Source organism: Corvus moneduloides, chromosome 7, assembly GCF_009650955.1.
Source record: "Corvus moneduloides isolate bCorMon1 chromosome 7, bCorMon1.pri, whole genome shotgun sequence".
NCBI lineage: Eukaryota > Metazoa > Chordata > Aves > Passeriformes > Corvidae > Corvus > Corvus moneduloides.
Genome location: NC_045482.1, coordinates 44,297 through 60,976, shown reverse-complemented (window position 1 = coordinate 60,976; position 16,680 = coordinate 44,297). Strand labels below are relative to the sequence as shown.

The window sequence follows — 16,680 nt, the reverse complement described above, 5'->3', positions numbered from 1 at the left end:
GTTTCCAGAGCTGGGATAAAAATTCTGAGCAGTCCTTGGAAGAAGCACACCTCCCTTCTTCTGGTGCACTGGCTGCTGAGCAATTGCCATGTAAATTTTCTCCAAATTAGGAGCACCTCTACAAAGGTCTCCTGGGCAATAAAACCAGTTGAGCTTGGTCAAAGACTTTTGATGACCAATAGGCTTTCAAGCTCTGCATAATCCCTCATTATAAACACTCACAAGCTTTATGCAAATACTCCTATTCCTCCTTCCATCAGCTGAAAAGGTTCTGCCTGATGATCCATGGCATCTTAAAAAGAGGCTTTACTCAATTAGTGACATCCTCCAGAGACTCCTGTGTCCCCTATCCATAAAACAATTACTGGCTCTTCTTTTTTGCTCTTCACTGTCACCCGTTAAACACTGGGTGAGCTAGGCATAGGATGCCCATCCAAAGGACCCCATCTCCCAAGAATCCCACTTCTTTCTTCCCTGACTCTGGGTCCACCCTCCTTAGCTCAACCCCCCTCCAAAAATCGCTGCAAAATGCAGGGTAAATGCCATTTTGGAATGTCAAACCTTCGTGTTCCTAGCTCCTTGAGGGAACAAGCAATAAAGTCTGCTCCAGCAGGAATTCCTCCCTGAGCAGGTGCTTGCTGTGGGGCAGCAGGAGAGGTTTCCAGGATGAGAAAGTTGCCTTCGGGCTGGCCCCAGCAAACCACACACTCCTGTCAGCACAGGGAAGAGCTGGGCAGCAGAAACCCCCATGTCATACAAAAACCAGACTTCCCCAGCAGCAACAAAGTGCCTCCAGAGGAGGTCACCCCTCCAGATTCATGAACAAGGAACACCAGAAGACTCAGGTTATGATGTAGCAAGTCTTTAATGAGAAGGAGAGTGAACCAGTTGAGAGTACAAGTGCGTTTCCAGCGCTCAATAAAGAAATGGATAAACCCCACTTTGGGACAAGCTGGTCCCTACAAGGTGTCCCCTCGCCCCACCACCCCATTACTATTATCTGCCATCTACAGCCTGCTAGAAGCATTTATTGCCCAGCCAGCAGCAAATGCCATGTAGAACATGGAAATATAAAGAGTTAGTGAGAGAAAGGTGTACAGAGGCACGGTCTGGAGTGACGAGCTCACATGGCTCCCGTCCTCCTGGGGGAACTGCTGGGAAACCCAGGGGCATCTCCTTAGTCCTCTTCCCCAGTCTTGGTCCTGTGCTTTGCTTGTCCTTCCCGACCACACCACTGGCACAGGCAGGAGGAAGAGCCCTGGCCAGGGACACCCTACAGCCCAGTGCCCAAGCACAGCAGTCCCGCCTTGCCCAGCCCCCGGGAGCCCACGGGGATGCCGCAGCAGCGCAGGTAGCTCCCGACTGCCGCCGACGCCGTGGAGCCCACCGTGGTGTTCTGCGGGAAGGAGCTGAGGATGGGCCCGGGCAGCGTGACCACGACCGTGGGTGGCTGGATGAAGGTGGTGGAGTCCCTGCAGCGGCGGAAGCAGGGCTGGTTGCAGCTGGTGGCCAGGGGCCGGGGACCGCAGGAGGAGGGCAGGCACAGGTCGTAGCAGGACATGGCTCGGCGAGGATGTGCACCTGAAAGCCAGAGTCGGGATGTAAAGGCAAGGCAGAGGTCTGTCTGTCCCTGCTGAGCCCTCACGTAGCACCTCCCATAATAAGAAGCATGGGAGAGCGAGCTAGAGGGTGAGTCTGGATGGTTTAGGAACAGCAAAGGAAGGTTTCCCCCCTTCCTTGCCCCATAAACCACTCGGGAGAGTGAGGGGAATTTGTTTCAGCTGCAGGTTGGTCTGGGAAAGCTGGAGGCACCAGGTGCTGGGAGCAGAAAGCAGACCCACTCCTGCTCCGGGCTGACGGGAAGCCTTTGGCAAGCAAGGTGCTCACAAGATGCATGTGGTTGAAGCAAAACCCACTTAAATCAGCACAACATGAGCTGAGCCATCCCATCCCAATATATAAGGGACCTCTGATGCCCTTCCATAAACAGGGGTACATCAATCCATGCAACCCAGGCACGTCCTGTTCTAATTGGTTTTTCTCCTTCAGCAAGGAAAATCATGAAGAATGCAACTGTTTATGTGGTTGCAGACCCTGTAAGCCCTGCATCCTGGAACCCCTTGCACTCCTTGTATTAGGACAGAGGTACACCCTTCCCCAATGTCCTCTGTGGCTGGAAGGGAGGAGGGAGGCGTGGGGAAGGGGATGGAGTCTGTCTCAACTTACCCAGTTGGAGGTGGCAGCAGTGGCAGCTGGAGCAGGTCGTGGGGCCAGGCACTGTCCCTACAGTTTTATAGGGTGGCCCAGCCCCCTGGGGGAGCGGGTGCGTGCCTTCCGCCTGAAACTCCCCAACAACCAGCAGTTTTCTCCTGGAAAGCTCCCCCGACTGATTAAACAGTTCCCTCTTTCATCTCTCATGTTTTGTTTCCATGTAATACTGAGTAAGATTGAAATGATTCGGGCTACAGGCATTAATTACCTTCCTTCCTAAGGCCAAGGGACATTTTAGGTCTTTATGCCACCAGGCAGGAGAGTGTTTCAGCAGAATTTAGGGCAGACACATCCCCACCTTCCTCTCAGTACAACCAATTCAGCTCCCTGGTGCACCTGAGGTGAGACCAGGGATGTAAACTGAATGTAAGGAACATCCATTTGTAGTTAAATCTGGTGCCAGGAGTCTCATGGGTGGCAGGAAAGCTGAGGGGCTGCAGGGGTGAGGGTGCTGGCTATGAGCGATGTGGACACAGGGACCAGACCTAGCCCAGCATGAGCAATTTGTTATGGGTTTGGATGCACTTAGAGGATTTTCCTTTTCTTTTTTTTTTTTTTTTTTTTTGTTGTTATTCCTCACACCTGGAATATGAGTCCTGCTTGGAAGGCACTTCAGATTTTAAAAGCAAAGTGATCATGGGCTCTGAAGTCCACCCCCACAGGTGACACACATCTAAAGTGGCTGATTTTCTGAATGGAGCTGATTTCCAAAACCCTTCCATCCCGCTCTTTGGATAGGGTAGTAGCAGTGAGCCAGAAGGTCACAGGTGTCTTTCCTCGTGATGGAGTGACATCGTCAAGACAGGGTTAATTACAGTAATTACAGGCTGCGGTGTGACACCGGATTGCTCTGCTGGAAGCCTGTTAGCTACTAAACATCCCAAACATCCCAACCTGCACTTAAACGTGAATCACCCACACAGTGGGGAGAGGGGGTTGCTGATGTGGAGCCAAGCAGCACCATGATGAGCCATCATGAGCTCTAGGGGCAAGGAAAGTTTGAAAAAGGCTTTTCATTTCACCCCAGCAGAGCCCAGCTGACGGCACATATATCTCCTGCCCTGGAATAAACCCTGGCAGTACCGGGACACACATACTATGCGTGTATGGGGCTGCCAGCGTCCTGTTAAAGACGTGCCTGTGGGGTTTTGGGGGGTCATTTGAGTTCTTGGGATGACTTGGCCACAGTGGATCACACTGAATGGTCCCTAGTGACTCCTCCCTGCCCTGCCTGTCAGGGCAAAAAAGCTTTTCCAGGGTTCTGGGGTAAAACCCAGCTATTTTTTAACATCATTCGGGAAGGGGGAAAAGGAAATCAGGTTTTCTAAGGTGCAGCAGAGGACACAGGCTTCAGGGAGAAGCAGCCTGGCAGCTTCTGGAGTAAGGCAGGAGGCTGTGGGTTCATCATTCATAATCCCCTAAATGGTGACTTGGAGAGCAGGAAAAGATGAGGTTTTAGTTTAAGCTTTACTAAGTGCTGCTTTTTGCACCACTCTTGAATAATAAATTGATGCCACAAGTGCACCTTGGACCCACAGCCTGAGAATTAAACCCTTCTTCTACCAGCCAGGTTTTCTTTCCATTCACTAATCAGTTACCATCTCTCTGTTTGTTGTTGGTGGGGGTAGTTTGGGGTTTGTTTGTTTGGGGCTTTTTTGTGGTTTTTTTTGTTTCTCTGTGCACTCCCATGATCTCAGGGAGTCTCTTGGGCGACTCCCTTCCAGGCTTTCAGGCACAGGGTGGGATCTTCTGAACTGCAGCCTCACTGTGTGTTTCAGTTTTGAAATCCAGTTAAAGTACTTGAGGTTCTGCTCACATTGGACCATCATGTCCCAGAATAACATCCATGGATGCATTGATGCTTGGGATAAACGCAATGGGGCATTCAGGGGGGGAATGTGAGCAGATCTGTGGACTGAAACAAGTCCTTTTCCTGGAAAAGACAGCAGGGGAAACAAAAGGCACGTCAGGATATTAAAATAATCAGGTTTGTGTAATGAATGTATTTTTAAAAAGGAAAACCAAAGGGGAAAGGGCAGAAATTCGGGAGATAAACAAAGACTGAATTTTCCAATCCCTATTCATTTCAGGGAATGAGCACTTTCTGCTTGAGATGTAACTTTTTCTGGAGGAACCTCAAACCTGAGAAAATTTCACCAAACCAAACATGTCGGTCCCACTTTCTTAACTTCTGCACGGATCCAGGATGTGTGGCCACTTCAGCCCTGCCTCTTCCTGCAGGTAAGGACACAAAAACATGGCCCAGGATCAATAACCCATGTGTCTCCCTTCCTATCACCAGCCCCAGCAGCACTTTGCAACTCCAATTTCCCCACTTTGCATTTTGATTTCCAACAATCCAAGGGCTGGATGTGTCTGGACTGGCTGGAAGGCAGGAGCTTGTCCCTGTCCTAAAATTTCTCCTGAAAGCCAAAGGCAAGGGCACATCTTGGAGCAGCAACAGACCTACAGCATCCTATCTCCAAGGAAAGTCTGCATGCAGGGCACTCACCCAGGGCTTGCCTCCCGGCAGCAGGACAGTCAGGGACCACTCCCAGATGGCTGATGGATGAGTGCGACACCCCAGTGCCAGGAGGCAGAATCCTGATGCAGCCAGACCCAGGCACGGAGCATCCTGGCTGCCTGTGTCCTTGTTGGGGCAGACTCAGGGTGCTCCAGGGCCACCGTGTGCAGCCCAGCCCAGGGAGCGGAGCCCAGCCGGTGCCACTGTGGAGAGCCAGGCTCCAGCTGCCAGGCGCTGTCCTGGGGCTGCAGATGATCCAGTTCCACAGTGCCATGGGATCCTTGTAATTGCTGCGTCCCTGGGTGGGCTGATGCCCCACAGGACCAGCAATGCTGGCACATTCCCTTCAGGAGGACTCGTCACTGCTCACCAGGACAGGGACATGTGAGTGCCAGGGCAGGGTTGAATGGTGTCCCGAGGGAATCCGTGGGGCTCCTCTCCTGGCTGCCTGTGCCCTGCAAGTCCCAGGTCCCATCCCATGACAGCAATCCCCCTACCATGCACTGCCACACCCCTGAACCTACCACCCTGGCCCATTTCACCATCTCCAGCTGCAGGTTGATCTCTCTCCAGGGCTGGGCCTAAAGCCACGCATTTTTCCCAGGAAATCTCCCACACATCCCTTGCAGGGTGCCTGGCTGTCCAGGCAGGGACATCTCCCTTATCTGGGGTGGCAGATCTGGCCCAGCACCACAGGATCTCATGGCAGTGGAATGGGATGGGGCCAGTGTTTCCCCACAGCCTGATCATGGTTTCTGGCTCGGGAGAAGCTGATGGAGGGAAGCAGCTCCTCACTGGTCCCCAGGGACATCTCCCCAAGGCATGGGAAGGAAATGTAGCCACAGGGAAGGTCAAAAAGGTGTGGGCAGCCAAGCCTGAGCATCCTCACCTTGCCTTGAAGCTGTGGCATTGCTTGGCCACATCCTCATTAGTGGAGAGGAGTAGAGGGGAGAAGGGAAGGCACTGGCAAGGCTGGCACTATGCCTTTCCCCAGGTGCCTGGAAGCACTGCCAAATGCAAGGCTTCCCTCTCTGCAAGACCACTGAGATTTCAGAGGCATTTTCACATCTTTCCTCTTCATCTTGCCATAGGTCACGCTCTCCTATCTCCAGGAATCTCCACTGTGAGCACTCCTGCAGGCACAGGAGGGAGGGAGGGAGCTGCCATTGCACAGCAGCTCTGCCATCCTCAGAACAAGCACCTCTGGGACACGGCAGAGATGTCCAGGACAGCTTTTTGGCTCCCATTGGCATTTCTGGGGATGCCCAGGGATGCCCAATGCTGACCTTCTTGCCTACAGTTCAGTGCTTCTGGAGAAGAGGCAATGGGATGGCAGGAGAGAGGCTGGCAGGTGAGCTTGGGGGACAGGGAAGGGGACGGTGACAGCACCCTGCTCCCGTGGGGCATTGCACAGAAGGGCCACACCAGTCCCTGAGCCACCAGGAGCAGGTTCATCCCGTGGGAGCAGCAGTCCAGAGGCAGATGCGATGTGTGTTTGACACAGCAGAGCAAAACACAGAGAGCAGGAGGATACTGGGCAGGCTGCGCCAAAAGATTTACTTTGGGAGAGGGGTCCCTGGGGACCCGACGAGGGTGGGATTCGAACCCACGCGTGCAGAGCACAATGGATTAGCAGTCCATCGCCTTAACCACTCGGCCACCTCGTCCCCTGTGGCAGCCCCCTTTTTTAGCAGAATTTTTTTTAGCAGATTTTTTTTTGATTTTTTTTTTTTCTCACAGATAGCAAAACTGGAGCTGGTTCTTCAGGGTGTCCTTTGGTGAGCAAGGCTGGGCAGGCAGAGCCCTGGCAGCCCCTGTCACAGCAGGGCAGGGAGACAAGCAAGCATTTGTGACTCATTTGCCTCTCTCCCTGTTCCCTTCTGTGTTCATGGGGCGGCAAAGGGCAATGTGGCATTTATTGTTGCCATGAAAATGCATGCACCAGGCATCTCCATTACTCACCCACACCCAACCTGTGTCCAGAGGGTTTTCCTACATGATTTGGCACCAGTTGTGCAAAGCAATAGGGAAGGAAGGTGGTGGGGGTCCAGACAGCATCTAATGTATCTGGTATTTCCCAAATTCTCTGGTTTCTGGGAACAGTTTGGGCCATCTCTCCGCTGTGAGGAGTGAAGGGAGAAGCAAAAGGAAACATTTCAGCCCCAGAGTAGAGTCGCCGGGGTCAGAGCACTGGGGACTGACAGTGCTCAGAGCAGGACAAAGACCCCCAGCAGTGCCCCCAACTTGGGGCAGGGAGGAAAAATAGCCCCCCAGGCTGAGGCACCACTGGGAGTCGAACCCAGGATCTCCTGTTTACTAGACAGGCGCTTTGACCAGCTGAGCCATGGTGCCCACTGGCCCTGCTGGCACTGAGTGCTCCTGAAAACACCTGACCCTCTGCCCACCACTCTCCCCCCATGTCCCACACTGCTGCCTCAGGTTTGGGGTTCCCCAGCTCCAAAGCCCATCTCTTCTTGCTGCTGGGGAACCAGTGCCAGTGCTGACTCGAGCCCCTGGCACAGGGAGCCCAACACATCCTGCAAGCAACACCAGCTGGGTTTGGGGGTGCCCAGGCCCTACAGGGACATGCTGCCCCCTCCCCTTGCCCTGGCAGAGCTGTGCCAGCTGCCACCCTACAGTGTCCTGAGGTGACAGCCTCAGTCTCATCTCCCTCTCTGGCTACTTCCCACCAGCACCAATGGTCACCCAAAGACAATGGTCACCACAAGAGACACTGTGAGCCCCGGGGGGAAGGGACACTGGGTGCCACCACAGCGTGCAGCACGTGGGCAGGGAGGGAAATCTCTGCGGGCATTTCCTCACTGCCTGCCTTGGGATGCCAGGAGGCAATCCCAGGTCAGATGCAGCCACAGGCAGCCCAGGGATTTTTTGGAGGGATCTGGGTGTCTCTGGCGGCCCCGCATCCATCAGGGAGGGGTCTTGGAGAGGCAAAAGGATATGGAGATGCTGGGGGTTGATCCCAGGGCCTCTTGCATGCAAAGCAAGCGCTCTCCCGCTGAGCTACATCCCCCTGACACAGCCTCTGCCTTGGCGTTCTCCTCACTCCGAGGAAGTGCCTGTCTCTGCTGCCTTCCCCTGGCGCCCAAGCTGGGGAAAGGGGGTTCAGGTCTTTGCAGGCGCTGGGGGTCCCTCAGGTGTCACTGGGCTGGCGAGGGGGTTGGAACAGGGGGAATAACTGTGGGGCAGAGGCCGCGTCAGGGGCCGAGCGTAGCTGTGCCATGGCTGTGTGGGCCGGCTGCTCTGCAGGCCGGGGCGGAGGCGGGGAGTGGGAATGTGCGGCCATGTTTGCAGTGTGCTGAGGTGTGCCGCGGTCAGCAGCGGGTGTGCCCAAAAAGAAGGGCTCGTCCGGGAGTTGAACCCGGGACCTCTCGCACCCTAAGCGAGAATCATACCCCTAGACCAACGAGCCGGGGTGCGCTACCCCTCCCGCGCCCCGCCCTCGCCCGGCCCGGCCCGGCCCGGCCGCTGCGCGGACGCCGCTGCCCGGGAACCCCGGCCCGGGGCCGCTCCCTGCGCACCGCCCGCGCCCGCAGCCCCGCCGGGACACAGCGGGGGCAGAGCGCTGCGCGCATGCCCCGCACACCCCGCACACTGCCCCGCACACTGCCCCGCACACTGCCCCGCACACTGCCCCGCACACCCGCACCCCGCACCGCTGCCCGCCACAGCGCGGCGCCGCCCGCACCGGGGCACGGCTGTCCCCCGATGGCGGGGCCGGGGCTGTGATGGCCGAGGGGTGAAGGCGTTGGACTCGAAATCCAATAGGGGTTCCCTGCGCAGGTTCGAATCCTGCTCACAGCGATGGGTTTTGCCTGCCTGGATGGGTGTTGACCCCTTGTGGTGTTCACGCCCATCTTACCTTCCCCAGGGAAAATGCAGCATCGTAGTGCAGGGAGCCATGGACTCCTGACTCTGGGGCCAGGGGAAATCGTCCCGGCCGAGAGTATGGGGAGCACGGGGATAGGCACCCCAGGTGTCAGTGGTGGGGCTGTTTCCTTTTACCAATAGGCCAGCTGGGACCCACGCCAAGCCCAGGGCAGTGGGGCGAAGGGGCCCAACAATGCAGGTTTGGAGGGCGTTTCCACCTGCAGGTGTGAGGAGACCTGGATCCAACTCCCAGAGGAATCGTCCCTTTGGGCAGAGCCTGTCTTGTTTTTCTCTGGAGGTACAGAGCCCTTTGGGGTCTTCCCCTTGTTCCCCTCCAGTTACTGCAGCTTGGGGCTGGGCAGGATGAGTGGGGCAGCTCAGGGTAGTGGCATGGGGTGTGGGCACCCACTGTGCACCACTGCTGTCCCCCACTCCTGGGCCAGCCATGACTGCAGGCAGCACCAGCGCTTTTCAGGAGGACTGCCGGGCTCTGGTGCCCCGCATCCATCAGGGAGGGGTCTGGAGAGGCAAAAGGACATGGAGATGCTGGGGGTTGATCCCAGGGCCTCTTGCATGCAAAGCAAGCGCTCTCCCGCTGAGCTACATCCCCTGTGCAAGGACAGGATGGTGCCCAGGAGTCCCTGCTGTCCCTATGGTCCACCTGCCCCTCTGGCCACTGGATCTAGGGAAGTTATGCACTATGGACACCTCCAAATGCCAGCCCCATATCCTAGGCACCATAAGATGGATTTACCTGTTCCAGGCTGTGCCAGGGGCAAAAGGCAACATCAGCCACCCTCCTCAACTCCCAAAATTGTGGGGCACAGGTCTGGGGCATGATTCTCACTTAAGGTATGAGAGGTCCTGGATTCATCTCCTGGATGAGCCCACCTTTTGGGCACCCACTTTCTCTGGCTGGCACATGGGACTGTGGCATAACCAGGGCTTGGCAGAGAGGGCTGGGTGCCCGTTCCTGACTGGGCGGGCAGGATGAACCCCCAAGGCTGGCAGTGTGTGCCCCAGGGGTGAGGGGACTCAGCCAGCCCCTCTCCCTCCCTTGCACAGGGGATGTAGCTCAGCGGGAGAGCGCTTGCTTTGCATGCAAGAGGCCCTGGGATCAACCCCCAGCATCTCCATGTCTTTTTCCCTCTGAGAGCTGCTGTATCCGTGGGCATTGCTGGAGGATGCTTCCCCGTGCTGCCTGTCTCGTGGCCAAGGCACCTGAATTTTTTCCAGCTGTCAGTAAATATCCCTGTATGTTCCCTTTTCCCAGCCCTCCAGGTGTGGGTACTAGGGCTGAGCAGAGCCCCGCACCAGGGTGGGGGATGGCATAGCCCAAGCCAAAGTGGGGTGTCCCCAACCCCCCTCACCAGGCTGTGATGGCCGAGGGGTGAAGGCGTTGGACTTGAAATCCAATAGGGGATTCCCTGCGCAGGTTCGAATCCTGCTCACAGCGATGGGTTTTATCCGCAGCTGGATGGGGTTGGGGTGCCCCTTCCCTTGGGATTTTGATCCTGGGGAGCAGGAAAGGGCAGTGCTTTTGTGCTGGGCACTGGTGGGTTTGTGGACTCTGGGCTCGGCTTCTGGATGACCCCTCCTTTTGGGCACCTGTGGCCAGGCATGGCCTCTGTCGTGTCAGGGCATGGATGTGGTGGCACTGCCTGGCAAAGAGGGCACAGGCAGCCTCCCCAGCTGGGCAGCCCCTGGGCTGGGATGGTCCCATCACTGCCAGGAGCAAGATGTTTCCCAGTGCCCGTGGGCACAGCCATGGCCAGGGCTGGTCCCCTCCCGGGTGGGGAAGGAGCTGTCAGGGCAGCTGGGGACAGCTGAGTGGGGGGCCATGCTGCCACTGCAGCCTCAGGGGGAAGCTTTGCCATGGTGCATCCCCCTCCTTTGGGGACCCCTTCCAGAGGTAGATGCGAGTTTATCATCACTGGCCTGTGGAGGAGGTGGGTTTGAGGAGGGAAAAAAATGTGGAGATGCTGGGGGTTGAACCCAGGGCCTCTTACATGCGAAGCAAGCGCTCTTCCGCTGAGCTACATCCCCTGCCTGTGCTCCCCACACAGGGGGGTTTTGCTGACCCCCCTGCTCCTCGTGGCCCCATTTTAAAACCAGGCAGGTGCACCCATAGCCATGCTGTGCTGGGTAGAGTGGGAGCTTCAGATAAAGTTTAGAAACTCCCACTGAATCATGAGGTGCAGAGAGGAACCCCTGGCTTTCTAAACTTTTCAGAGAGGAGCCTGGGTGTGGCTGGCTCCAATCTTAGCCCCAGACTTTGTCAGTGGTTTATCTCTAAAATATTATATAGGTGTAGTAGAAGCTTTATACAGCTTTATCATGCAGGATTAAAAATAAAGCAGATATATAAATATATATGGTTTATTATGATGATTAGGCAAAAAAGATCTTAATCAGAATTACTTGCTACACAATATAGGCGCTATAACAATTATTACAATATAGTGCACTATGAAGCAATATTGAAGCAATTATATTAAAGCAAATGTATGAAAGCTACCAAAACCAATTATTAAGTAGAGCTTGATGTTTCTCACCCAGACCAATGACTGGGGACAAAATCTCTTTGGCTCAGCCTTAAGGAGTGACCTTGAGGAGTGTCCCCACTCCAGGGGAGAATCTCCACAAATACACTTCAAGAAAGGATCTGTCAGAAAACCCTGCCATTAAAATTTGGGACTGGGTTTTTATAGTATAAAAGGATGGCCTGTGAGTCAGATATGTCCAGGCCAGCTGTGCCAGCTCAACAGCTTTCGTAAAGTTATCAGTAATATTGCTTGTTTGTTCCTTTATCCAGGTATTTTACCAGATCTACTATATCTACATCTCACTATCAAGATGTTTAAATTTGGGATTGATGAGTCATGCTGGTTTCAGCTTTATTCAAAGCCAAAAGCAGTGTGACCCCTTTTTCTTCATTTAGCCTGGAAATAGGGCTTTGTCTGAGTTGTTTCCCCCTTTCCAGGCAGAGCACCCTGCTACAAATGCCCAGGTGACACTCCCACAGCCAGGGAAGAACGAGGGCGACCTCTCAACTGTGACCATCCATCAAAGAAAAATGGAGCTGCCACAGGTCCTGTCTCAACCCAGCCAATTCTGTGAGTACTGAAAGTGAAAAAAGGGTTTCCTGCCCTCACATACCACCTGGCTCGTTGGTCTAGGGGTATGATTCTCGCTTCGGGTGCGAGAGGTCCCGGGTTCAACTCCCGGACGAGCCCTTGTTTTGGGCACCCACGTGCCTTGGGATGTAGTGGGACCAGGGCCAGGGTGGTGAGAGGGCAGCTGTGGCTCTTGCAGAGAAGGGATGGGCACAGTGATTTGGGTGGGCACATCCCTAAACCAGCACCTGGGAGGGTGCAGTCCAGCCTGTGACAGCCAGGTTTGGAGCCCTGGGGGCAGAGTGGGGTTGGCGGTGGGGGCGAGGGGACTTGGCCAAGCCTCTCTTGCTCTTGCACATGGCGATGTAGTTCAGTGGGAGAGCGTAGTTCAGTGAGAGAGCGCTTGCTTTGCATGCAAGAGGCCCTGGGATCAACCCCCAGCATCTCCACGTCCTTTTGCCTCTCCAAGACCCCTCCCTGATGGATGCGGGGCCTCCAGAGACACCCAGATCCCTCCAAAAAATCCCTGGGCTGCCTGCGGCTGCGTCTAACCTGGGATTGCCTCCTGGCATCCCAAGGCAGGCAGTGAGGAAATGCCCGCAGAGATTTCCCTCCCTGCCCACGTGCTGCACGCTGTGGTGGCACCCAGTGTCCCTTCCCCACGGTGTCTCTTGGGGTGACCACCTGTGCTGGGAGGACCAGCCGGGGGGCAGGAGGGCTCTGGGTGCCCAAAAAGAAGGGCTCGTCCGGGAGTTGAACCCGGGACCTCTCGCACCCTAAGCGAGAATCATACCCCTAGACCAACGAGCCGGCGTGCACAACTTGCCCTGCACCCCCCCTCTGGCCCGGGACACCCCGGACACTTCCGCGCTTCCCAGCAAAACGGCGCTCCAGGCACACGCTGCCACACGGGCCCTGCCTGCGCAGGGACACCGCGCACACACGCACCCACACAACGCTTTACAGCCCTTCCACACCGCACACACCGCACCCACTCACACTTCCCACGCTGATCGCTGCGCTCCCCTCTCTCCCGCCCACATCCCATGCGCACCAACACCAAAGGGCACCGACAGCCCCTGACACACAGACACGGCCATTCGCTCCCACCGAGGACAAACACAGCTCACAGGCGATCCCGCAGGAGATCGGCTTCGCGGGATGCCCCACACCGAAAGGCGGCAGAAAAAGCACCGGCCATTCCACCTGCTGCAAAGGCCGCCGAGGGGCTTTTTGTGGAGGAAAGAGGCGCTGGAAGTGGGACATGCTGGATCTGGCACCTCGTGGCCACAGCAAGAGACACCTCCCTGCTCTCAGAGTGTGCAAGGCCACATAGAGCCCTGGCTGCCCCTGAGCCCCCAACAGGGTCTGGGAGGTGCAGAGTGGGGGGCAGAGGGGCTGCACCCCGGCTCGTTGGTCTAGGGGTATGATTCTTGCTGAGAGTGCAAGAGGTCCTGGGTTCAACTCCCAGATGAGCACTTGCTTTTGGCCACCCACCATCTCCAGCGCTGAGGGTGACCCTTCCTGGCTGGGTAAATCCCTGTGGGAAGGATGGACTGGCAGCAAGGTGCTGCTGGAGGAGGAAGGTGTAGCTCAGATCAACCCCCAGCATTCTTACGTCCTTTTTCCTTCTCAGTCCCCTCCCTGCTGGATACAGGGCTGCCAGAGTTCCCCAGGAAAGGCCTGGGACTGCGTCCTGGCATCCCAAGGCTGTGTAAAAATCTCATGGCTTTTTCTCTACCCTGTCTGGATGCTGCAGCGCATAGGAGGCCTTTTTCTTCCTTCTCCACAAGGCTCAGGGTGTCTCTTGATGTGAACATCGATGCTGGGGGGAGCAGCTCAGAAGGAGGAGGTTAGTGGGTGCCAAATAGGCAGATTCATCCAGGAGTTGAATCCAGGACCTCTTGCACTCTAAACAAGAATCACACACTCAGACTAATGAGCCGGGATGCACTGCTACCCCAGGGATGTGGGACAGGGCGATGAGGGGGAATCCACTCAGCATCCTGGGGAAATGTTCCACGTCCCCACCCCACTGCCCTCAGTATCTTTTTCCTCACCTCTTCCAGGTCTGCAAAACCTGAAGAATCCCAGGGTTATCGAAGTCCCTGCTCCCGAGGGTGAGGCTGTGCTGTGGGTGCTCTGGCTGTTCATGACGCTCCCATTAAGACATCCTCCTGGGAGCCCCAGCGTGTGAATCTGGGCGTTGGGCAAAACCCATCGCTGTGAGCAGGATTCGAACCTGCGCAGGGAACCCCTATTGGATTTCGAGTCCAACGCCTTCACCCCTCGGCCATCACAGCCCCGGCCCCGCCATCGGGGGACAGCCGTGCCCCGGTGCGGGCGGCGCCGCGCTGTGGCGGGCAGCGGTGCGGGGTGCGGGGCAGTGTGCGGGGTGTGCGGGGCAGTGTGCGGGGCAGTGTGCGGGGCAGTGTGCGGGGCAGTGTGCGGGGTGTGCGGGGCATGCGCGCAGCGCTCTGCCCCCGCTGTGTCCCGGCGGGGCTGCGGGCGCGGGCGGTGCGCAGGGAGCGGCCCCGGGCCGGGGTTCCCGGGCAGCGGCGTCCGCGCAGCGGCCGGGCCGGGCCGGGCCGGGCGAGGGCGGGGCGCGGGAGGGGTAGCGCACCCCGGCTCGTTGGTCTAGGGGTATGATTCTCGCTTAGGGTGCGAGAGGTCCCGGGTTCAAATCCCGGACGAGCCCTTCTTTTTTTGGGCATCCCCACCCTGCTCCCGCCTGGCCGGTGCGGAGCCCGACGGGACCCGGCCATCGACTTTTACCCCTCAGGGACACCTGCAGGGCCGGGGCTTTGAGCTTAGCGTGGCACACAGAGCGTCACACGGGGCTGTGTCCTGTCCCTGGAGTCCCAACCCATTGGTCCTCAGAGTGATCCTATTTTTGAGGTGGCAGCGGGATGGGGATGGGCTGGGAAGGCCCGTGTCTCTGGCCGTGGGACACCCGTGGCAGTGGGGCCGGTGAGCACCATGGTTCAGCTGGCCAAAGTGCCTGTCTACTAAACAGGAGATCCTGGATTCGACTTCCAGTGGTGCCTGGGTCTGGGAGGCTGTTTTACCTCCCTGCCCCAAGTTGGGGGCACTGCTGGGGGTTTCCCACTGCCCCTTTTTGCCCTTCACAATGATGGTGCTGACTCAGAGCAATTTGGATGCACACTTTTACTGAAAGCTTATTTCAGTGTCCCCAGGGTCCCCCGCTGGACACAGCAGTGACCAGGGCATCTCTCCCACCCAGGAGCCACTCCTGTCCCTGCCCTGTGGCACCTGCAAGCCTCACAAGCAGCAGCAGGATCTGTTCCCCTCGGCATGGCTGCCCTGCCCACAGCCCACCCTCCAGGCTCCTACACCTGGCAGGGCTGGCTGGAGGGACCTGGCAGCGTCTCAGGTACCTTCCCAGGAGTGCCCAGACCTGTCCAATGGTCAGGATGAGCCACAGGAGAGGGCAAATGCCCGCTGGGTGGGGAGAAGGGAGCTGTTTGGATCCCTTTCCAGGTAGGTCACCCAGAGCCACCCAGCATCCCGGGGCCAGTGGGGGCTTGGGGTGGTGTGGGACCAGGGCACTCTCCTCTGCCCCTCTGGGCTCCCACCACATGCAGGATGAGATTTGCGCTTTGCCTTTTTTGCCCTTTCTTTGTTGGTTTTTTTTTTTTTCCAGTTACAACGAACAGGCATAATCACCGACAATTCTGATGGGAAAAACCCACCTATGCCTTCTGTGCCCACACTCCCCACAGTATCCAGGGTATCCATCCATGGTTTTAGACCTCCTTTGTCCCAGTTTGCTCCCTGTTGCACCCACCTTTCGGAAGATTATCGCCTGGCTGCTCAACAGCCACTATTGGCAGTAATCGCTCTTGTAAGGATTTCTGAGTGCTTTCTTTTCCACGAGTCTTGGATAAGAGACTTCCAGCGCCTCCACATAAGGAGCTTGGCTGGCCCTTTAGGAACTACGTCAATTTTTCCTGCCATCCCTTTCCCAAAATCTGCAGGGCACCGGTGACTTTTGACCCTGGGGAGGATGCAGATTGCAGGGTAGACCAGGCACTTGCTGGTGCCATTTCCCCTCCCGCTCCCGCCGAGTCCCCGTGTGCCGCAGGAATCCGAGCCCAGCCTAAAAGTCCCCAGTCCTCTCCGCGCGGCAGCAAAATCCCGACGAGGGTGGGATTCGAACCCACGCGTGCAGAGCACAATGGATTAGCAGTCCATCGCCTTAACCACTCGGCCACCTCGTCCCGCCGCGGGGCCGTGTCGCCCCCTGCCGGCCTGAGGCGGCCGCCGCAGCCCCTTCCCGCCCTGCCCCGCGGCCCGTCCCGGTCCTGTCGCCGGTTCGCGCACTGGAGGCCCAACGTGAAAGCGGCGTCGCAACGCCCTCTTAGCGCAGTAGGCAGCGCGTCAGTCTCATAATCTGAAGGTCCTGAGTTCGAGCCTCAGAGAGGGCAGTATTTTGGGGTTTCTTGGTTTTTTTTTTTTTTTTGCGGCCGCGCGAGGCGGCTCCGCGGTGCGACCGGCCCGGACACTACGGGAGCCTTCGTCCGGCCCCCGCGGCGGGCGGTTCCCACGGGGCGGGACCCTCACGGGCGCGGGGCGGGCGGAGGCGCGGGGCGGGCGGATGTTCCTACGGGCGCGGGGCGGGCGGAGGCGCGAGCCGTGCGCGGCGGGACGAGGTGGCCGAGTGGTTAAGGCGATGGACTGCTAATCCATTGTGCTCTGCACGCGTGGGTTCGAATCCCACCCTCGTCGAGATTTTGCTGCTGCCCTGGGTCCCCCATCCACAGGTAAACTATATGGCGGGCCGGGAGAGAGACCAGCCCCCCCCTGCACTGATACCCCAAAACGCCCCCGGGTAAAAGACAGCAGCCACCCCCCTCCTCG

General features: G+C 57.3%; 1 protein-coding gene and 17 non-coding genes across 18 annotated transcripts; 8 read left to right on the top strand and 10 right to left on the bottom strand.

Annotated features, from left to right (window-relative positions):
* Positions 1-841: 841 nt before the first annotated feature.
* On the bottom strand, positions 842-2,331 carry LOC116446802 (beta-keratin-related protein-like). The gene is made up of 2 exons (XM_032115192.1): positions 2,227-2,331; positions 842-1,581 (listed from the first exon to the last, which is right to left on the bottom strand). Exon 2 carries the CDS (start codon positions 1,559-1,561, stop codon positions 1,274-1,276), a length of 288 nt encoding a protein of 95 aa, XP_031971083.1. The 5' UTR covers positions 1,562-1,581; positions 2,227-2,331; the 3' UTR covers positions 842-1,273.
* A 4,049-nt stretch (positions 2,332-6,380) lies between these two features.
* Positions 6,381-6,462, bottom strand: TRNAS-GCU. The gene has a single exon. It is a non-coding gene; the product is annotated as a tRNA-Ser (tRNA).
* Positions 6,463-7,073: 611 nt separating this feature from the next.
* TRNAT-AGU lies at positions 7,074-7,147 on the bottom strand. The gene has a single exon. It is a non-coding gene; the product is annotated as a tRNA-Thr (tRNA).
* Positions 7,148-7,754: 607 nt separating this feature from the next.
* On the bottom strand, positions 7,755-7,826 carry TRNAA-UGC. The gene has a single exon. It is a non-coding gene; the product is annotated as a tRNA-Ala (tRNA).
* Positions 7,827-8,153: 327 nt separating this feature from the next.
* On the bottom strand, positions 8,154-8,225 carry TRNAP-AGG. Its single transcript has one exon. It is a non-coding gene; the product is annotated as a tRNA-Pro (tRNA).
* A 310-nt stretch (positions 8,226-8,535) lies between these two features.
* Positions 8,536-8,617, top strand: TRNAS-CGA. Its single transcript has one exon. It is a non-coding gene; the product is annotated as a tRNA-Ser (tRNA).
* Positions 8,618-9,221: 604 nt separating this feature from the next.
* Positions 9,222-9,293, bottom strand: TRNAA-UGC. The gene has a single exon. It is a non-coding gene; the product is annotated as a tRNA-Ala (tRNA).
* A 454-nt stretch (positions 9,294-9,747) lies between these two features.
* TRNAA-UGC lies at positions 9,748-9,819 on the top strand. The gene has a single exon. It is a non-coding gene; the product is annotated as a tRNA-Ala (tRNA).
* A 237-nt stretch (positions 9,820-10,056) lies between these two features.
* On the top strand, positions 10,057-10,139 carry TRNAS-UGA. The gene has a single exon. It is a non-coding gene; the product is annotated as a tRNA-Ser (tRNA).
* A 518-nt stretch (positions 10,140-10,657) lies between these two features.
* On the bottom strand, positions 10,658-10,729 carry TRNAA-CGC. Its single transcript has one exon. It is a non-coding gene; the product is annotated as a tRNA-Ala (tRNA).
* A 1,118-nt stretch (positions 10,730-11,847) lies between these two features.
* TRNAP-CGG lies at positions 11,848-11,919 on the top strand. Its single transcript has one exon. It is a non-coding gene; the product is annotated as a tRNA-Pro (tRNA).
* Positions 11,920-12,537: 618 nt separating this feature from the next.
* Positions 12,538-12,609, bottom strand: TRNAP-AGG. Its single transcript has one exon. It is a non-coding gene; the product is annotated as a tRNA-Pro (tRNA).
* A 597-nt stretch (positions 12,610-13,206) lies between these two features.
* TRNAS-AGA lies at positions 13,207-13,278 on the top strand. Its single transcript has one exon. It is a non-coding gene; the product is annotated as a tRNA-Ser (tRNA).
* A 742-nt stretch (positions 13,279-14,020) lies between these two features.
* Positions 14,021-14,102, bottom strand: TRNAS-CGA. Its single transcript has one exon. It is a non-coding gene; the product is annotated as a tRNA-Ser (tRNA).
* Positions 14,103-14,425: 323 nt separating this feature from the next.
* Positions 14,426-14,497, top strand: TRNAP-AGG. The gene has a single exon. It is a non-coding gene; the product is annotated as a tRNA-Pro (tRNA).
* Positions 14,498-15,958: 1,461 nt separating this feature from the next.
* On the bottom strand, positions 15,959-16,040 carry TRNAS-GCU. Its single transcript has one exon. It is a non-coding gene; the product is annotated as a tRNA-Ser (tRNA).
* Positions 16,041-16,174: 134 nt separating this feature from the next.
* Positions 16,175-16,247, top strand: TRNAM-CAU. Its single transcript has one exon. It is a non-coding gene; the product is annotated as a tRNA-Met (tRNA).
* A 219-nt stretch (positions 16,248-16,466) lies between these two features.
* Positions 16,467-16,548, top strand: TRNAS-GCU. The gene has a single exon. It is a non-coding gene; the product is annotated as a tRNA-Ser (tRNA).
* Positions 16,549-16,680: the final 132 nt, after the last annotated feature.

Coding starts and splice junctions, on each gene's coding strand:
- LOC116446802 (XM_032115192.1), bottom strand. CDS start 1,561: ATGTCCTGCTACGACCTGTGCCTGCCCTCCTCCTGCGGTCCCCGGCCC.